Raw genomic sequence first — 6091 nt, 5'->3', positions numbered from 1 at the left:
ACAAGCCGTGTGACCTTGGGCAAGTCACTTAACCCCATTGCCTAGCCGCATCCCCCCCCCCAGAAAAGAAAAGATAAGGCATAGATGGAATATTTATCAGATTTTCAGATATTGCAGAGCTGGAAGGGATAACTAAGAAACTGCATGACAGTGTCAGGTTCAAAAAACAGTTCAACAGCATGCACACTGGAGTTGAATCAAAACCTCTTGTATCTCCTTCCCCACTCACAGCCACCATCCTAATTTAGATTATCTAATTAACTATCTCTTGCCTGAACTATTGTAATAGCCTCCTAACTGGTCTCCCTGCCTCAAGTCTCTTCCCTTTTCAATCCATCTTTCCCCTCAGCTGCTAAAATGATGCTCCTAAAATGCAGGTCAGACTATGCCACTCTTCTGCTCAATGGCTTCTATCTATTGACTCAAGGAGAAAATATGAACCCTTTACTTTGGAGTTTAAGACCCATCAGGTTCTAGCCTGCTAAACTGACCTGATCTCATATCATTCCCTCTGGCATAGTCTACCTTATGACTAAGCTGATCTACGTGCTGTTCCCTGCATATGGTATCTATTTCTCACCCTCGTGACTTTGGTCAGGCTCTCCCTCCTTCCCTTTAATACTCCCCCTCCTCATCTACACTTTACAGAACTCCCCTAGCTCCTGTCATGGCTCAGATCAGGTGCCCCCTTCCAAAGGAGGCCTCTTCTGATCTGCCCTCCCCCAAAATCACTTGGTATTTACCCTGCACGTGCTTTGTATAGTTTTATGTGTACACAATTTGTCTTCTCCAGCAGAACATAAGTGCCTTCAGAACACTGTATATACACTGTCAAGTGTGATCTCTGGATCAAGATGTTTTTGCTCCATTTTGTCATAAGGGAGGGTTCAATTTGGAGGGAGGATGAATGGAAAATAACTGTGAAGTAAAGAAAGTCTCAATAAAACAATAAACTCCTTGAGGTTTGGGACTGGTGTGTGTTTGTGTGTATGGAAGGTGGCCATAACAGCTAGGGCACATCTCATTTACTTACAGGCACCCTAATGTCTGAGAGGCAAACCACCCTTCTATAAGGCAAAGGCCCACCTGAGGAAAAATACACCACAAACTAGGATCCAGGACCTATACGTTGGGTTGCCTCCTTAGCCAGTGCTGAATGTGCATTAAACCCACAGTTGTAAACTGTGTAAACTCTAAACCTCTTCTTAGTTCAAGAAATTAGTACATTAAGGGAGAATACTAAGAAATGATGTAGTTTCATCTTTAGCCTGGTAGAACTACTAGCCTTTTCAGATTCATAATGTTGAACTTCAACCTCAGTCATGGGGGCTGGTCAATTCTTTCATTTCTTTTTTGGTTTCCTTAATCCTGGTAGTTATTCCAGAACTTGTCATTTTCCCCTAGACCCTCTAACATCTTTCCATCATCCTCTTCAGTGGAACAGCCACATGGCCATGCCTTAGACAGTCCCAGAAGACTGGGACCACCTGATCTGAGATCTCTCATGTTTCTTTCCCCAAAGACTTGATCACCCACACTCCTGGAATATATCTGGGTAGTACCGGAAGTACACTGGGGGCTCCTGGATCCCATTCACAGAAGCCTGTGGCAGAGGCTGTACAGCAGCTCTCCCACTCTGCCTCTTCTCAGTGCCAGACCGGTGGACCCACTGGTGGGCTTCAAGACCGTACTTCCGCTTAAAACACTTCCCACACTCAGTGCAGGGGAAGGGACGCTCATCAGAATGCATTCGCCGGTGGCTGACCAGTAGAGAAGAATAGGTGAAACAGACCCCGCATTCAGGACAAGGGTAGGGCTTCTCGCCTGTGTGTTTACGTCGATGGATGGCCAGGGAGCCACTCTGCCGAAAGCATCGCCCACAGTCAGGACAGGAATAGGGTTTCTCACCCGTGTGGATGAGCTGGTGCTGGACAAGATTCTCCCGGCGGGCAAAACGTGCCCCACACTGTAGACAGGGGTAAGGGCGTTCGCCAGAGTGGACATGCTGGTGACTGACCAGTAGGGAAGGATAGGCAAAGCAGCGCCCACAGTCAGGGCAGGAGTATGGCTTCTCACCTGTGTGGGTTCGCTGGTGGATCACCAAGAGGGAGGGATAAGCAAATCGGCGCCCACAGTCAGAACAGGGGTATGGTTTATCACCCGTGTGTGCCCGACGGTGGATCGCCAGAGTGGACCTCTGGCGGAAGCACCGCCCACAGTCAGGACAGGGATAGGGCTTCTCACCTGTGTGGAGGAGCTGGTGTTGGACAAGATTATTCCTTTGGGAAAATCTGGCTCCACAATGAGTGCAGGCATAGGGGCGTTCCCCTGTATGCACCCGTAGATGGCTGATGAGCAAGGAGGGATAGGCAAAGCAGCGCCCACAGTCAGGACAGGAGTAGGGCTTTTCACCTGTGTGTGTACGCTGGTGGATGGCCAGGGACCCACTTTGCCGGAAACAGCGACCACAGTCTGGGCACAGAAAGGGCTTCTCCCCTGTATGGATGAGCTGGTGTTGGATGAGGTTTTTCCGTTGTGAAAATTGCGCCCCACATCGTGCACAGACAAAAGGACGTTCCCCAGAGTGCACACGCAGATGACTGTCCAGTAAAGAAGGAAATGCAAAATGGTGTCCACATTCAGGACAAGGGTAAGGCCTCTTCAGATTGGGGATACATTGGTGGAGAGTGCCTCTATCACCCTGGTGGAAGGCATGTGGTATCTCAGTTGGCAAAACCTCCTTTACAGACTCTTCAGTTTCCTGGAATCCAGTCCCTTCTCTCCACCTCTTCTCCTTGTTCTGTTTTCCAGATGCTGCTAAGAATTGAAGAGAATTTTTAACTAAAAATCAGGCACGTTCTATCCTGTCCTAATATTGTTATGGGGATGGCACACTCCTCCCACTGGAATTAGAGGAAGGGTCCCCCCCAGCCACTGGTTTCATTGAAGGAGATTTTCCAAGCTCTTGGAGCTAACTTTTTGCCCTATTCCTAGGGTCTGAAGACCACCCTCATTAGCAAGGGCCAGTTTTGGCTTGATATTGTCCACAGAGACATAAGAAACTATTTCACCCTTCAGTGGCTGCTCCTAATCAAGGCCAAGATTCTACCACTAAGCCTAGCTACCATTGGTTCAAAGGAGGTGGAAAGGAGAAGAAGAAGGAAGAGTTGACCCTTAGGGAGAAGCTGGAGACTATCCTTTTGATATTTTAAACTTATATTTTCTTTATGAAGATAGAGCTAGAGATTCATAAAAACTGCAGCTGGAGAGAGAATGGCAAAATCAAATTATTACCCCTGTGCAAACAGGTCTCTTATTTAATACTGATAAACCAGGGAATTAAATGGGAATAACAATGCTAGTAATACCTTCCTCACAGGCAGTGTGGTACAATGAAAAACAAAATTGGCTCTGGGGTCTGAGGACCTCGATTCAAATTCTACTTCCTGCCGTTTACTAACCACATGACCTAAATCTGTAAAATGAAGGGATTGGACAAGATGGTCTCTAAGATTTCTTCCAGCTCCAAATCTCTATGTTCCTATGATTTGTCATAAGGCTCAAATGAGACCATGTGTGCTAAAGTGCTTTAGTGATATGTAAATGTCTGATATCATTATTATGAGAGAGGTACCATGGTTGGTGGATAGAGGGCTGGCCTTCAGTCAAATAGATCTGGGTTCAAGACCCAACTCCAACACATACTTGCCTACATACCCATGAGCATATAACCTGACATAGCCTATTTTATTCTATAAATTGCAGTGCAGGTATTGACCTCCACTGGTGGAATGAGTCTACTTCACCAATGAAATAACAGGGCCAGGCATAATAAACTTATTACCATACTTGTTTGAGGTAACAAAAATGAGCAGCCAATACAGTGCTACCTGCCCTAGGCCTATGATAATAGAGTAGATGCTGTGGCTGTTCAGAGGATGCCCCAGTGGACTTGTCCAGGGCTGGAACTAACTGTAAAAGGGAACCAAAAATGTCAGAGCCCCGCAAGAGGTCTGTAGTCTGGAAGGCAGAAGTTGACCTGGGCGGGTGTACAAACAGATACCTGCACAGAGGGTCCTTGCTAGGGGAGGGGAGGGCTCAGCAGACTAGGGCTTCTCCCGGGTCTGAGCGAGTTCCAGTTCGGGGCGGAGGGGAGGTGCATGGTGGTCTCCACTCTCACCTGTGCATTCTTCCCTCGGGCTCTCCTTTTCCTCGTCGGGGTCCCGGGCATCCGCACCCCAGACCTCTGACTCTTGCTCTACCCAGGAGATGAGGGCGGGTTTGGGGCCTTGGAAACCTGGAAGGAGAACAGGGGTCGCGTCTGATGGGTGAGACCCCCACGCTGCACCCCCCGCCCCCGCCCCGGCCCGCCCCGGCCGCGCCCCTCACCCAGCGCGCCCAGGTGGCCATAAGTCTCCCGCATGACGTCCCTGTACAGGGCCCTCTGCGCGGGGCGCAGCCGTCCCCACTCCTCCGGGGAGAAGTACACGGCCACATCGGCGAAGCTCACGGGGCCCCTGGCCCCCCGCCCGGGCCCAGCCTCGTTCATCGCGCGCGCTGCCTCCCCGGGGGGCCCGCGCCACCTCCCCTGAGCGCCCGGGGACACCCGCGTCGGGGCTCCCGAGAGCAGCCCCGCCCACGCCTCGAACTCCGTGAGCGGAGCGGCCCGGCCCACTCGGGAGCGGGAGGAGCCGAGGGGACCGGAAGTGGCAACGTGCACACCCCGAGCGGAGACGTCTGGGTGGCTCAGATAAAGGAGAACAGGACCGGGGGCAGCAGGCACGCGGGGGTCCTGAGGGCGCCGCATCGCCCTCGGGGTCGGTAGGCTACAAATGCCCCAGGTGGCATTTTGTCTTCAAGCTACAAGTATTTATTAGGCGCCTACAATGCGCAGGTACTGTGCTCGGCATTGGCGATCCAAATACAAAAATGAAACAGCTCCTGCCTTCAAGGGGCTTACAGTCTATTGGGGATAACTTAAAAATTCGTGCAAAACATATACAAAATAAATTCAGTCGTTTGCAGTCGTGCTCGACTCTGTGACCCCATTTGGGGTTTTCTTGGCAAAGATACTTAAGTAGTTTGCCATTTCCTTCTCCAGCTCATTTTACAGATGAGAGTTTTAAGATCTGTCCAGGGTCACACAGCTAACCAGTGTTTGAGGTTAGGAAGATTAGTCTCCTGACTCCAGGCCCAGCACTGAATCTACTGTGCCACCTAGCTGTACTACAAAATAAATACAAGGTAATTTTTTTCCGGGGGTTGGAGGGGAGGTATTAGCTTCAGGAGAAGGGAGGAAAGGAGGACGGACCTCCAGAAGGAAGTGGGACTGCAGCTAAGCTTTGAAGAAAGCTTGAAATTCCAAAAGGCAGAGGTGAGGAATAAGTTTATTCCTGTCATGGGGGGCAACCTGTGCACAGAGATGGGAGATAGTTTACTGGAAGGAACAGCAAGAAAGCCACTTTTTCTGGACCTTAGAATGCATGGGACTGGGGGGAGGGAATGACGTAAAGTCATTCGGACAGTTAGGCTGGAGCCAGATAATGGAGTTCCTTCTAGAGTCAGTAGGGAGACATTGAAGCTTCTTGAGTAGAACAAATGGCATGGTCTGACTTGTAATTCAGGAATATCACTTTGGAGGCTGTGGGGAGAGTAGATTAGAAAGGAGGAAGATTGGAGTCAGGGAGAGCAATGAGAAGACTTGCAATAATTCAGGTGAGAGGTAATAAGGATCTGTGTAGAGAAGGACGGATGGAAGAGATTTTGTAGAGGTGAGATGGGCAAGACTTGGCAACCCTTGAGTATGTATGGTTGGGGGGATGGCTCCAGGGTTGCTAACCTGGATGACTAAAAAGATGGTGTCTTTAACAGAAATAGGAAATTTTGGAAGTGTGGTGGATTTTTGATGGAAAGATGAGTTCTTTTTTGAACGTGTAAGTTTGAGGAGTCTATTAGGACATTCGGCTCAAAATGATTAGTGATTCAGAGGCAGCCCCTATCTACTTTGCAACGCCGCCTCTGCAAAGTAAATAACTTGCTTTTAAAACAGTATGGTTTTTCTTTTCTGCAAAGAATAGAAACTGCAGGTTTG

The 6091-nt window shown here is 49.3% G+C and overlaps 1 protein-coding gene across 1 annotated transcript; it reads right to left on the bottom strand.

Annotated features, from left to right (window-relative positions):
* Window positions 1–44: 44 nt before the first annotated feature.
* Window positions 45–4807, bottom strand: ZNF689 (zinc finger protein 689). The gene is made up of 3 exons (XM_027874647.1): window positions 4390–4807; window positions 4181–4297; window positions 45–2817 (listed from the first exon to the last, which is right to left on the bottom strand). Exons 1-3 carry the CDS (start codon window positions 4805–4807, stop codon window positions 1529–1531), a joined length of 1824 nt encoding a protein of 607 aa, XP_027730448.1. The 3' UTR covers window positions 45–1528.
* Window positions 4808–6091: the final 1284 nt, after the last annotated feature.

This window comes from Vombatus ursinus, unplaced genomic scaffold, assembly GCF_900497805.2.
Source record: "Vombatus ursinus unplaced genomic scaffold, bare-nosed wombat genome assembly UNPS02014807.1, whole genome shotgun sequence".
NCBI lineage: Eukaryota > Metazoa > Chordata > Mammalia > Diprotodontia > Vombatidae > Vombatus > Vombatus ursinus.
The sequence above is the reverse complement of the archived record's forward strand: the minus strand, read 5'-3'. Positions and strand labels throughout refer to the sequence as shown.

Bases quoted from the DNA above. Each gene is read 5' to 3' on its own strand.
- ZNF689 (XM_027874647.1), bottom strand. From the start codon at position 4,807: ATGCGGCGCCCTCAGGACCCCCGCGTGCCTGCTGCCCCCGGTCCTGTT. The intron at 4,298-4,389 runs GTGAGGGGCGCG...TTCTCCTTCCAG, and splicing joins TGGCCACCTGGGCGCGCTGG to GTTTCCAAGGCCCCAAACCC. The intron at 2,818-4,180 runs GTGAGAGTGGAG...TTCAATTCTTAG, and splicing joins CCCGAGGGAAGAATGCACAG to CAGCATCTGGAAAACAGAAC.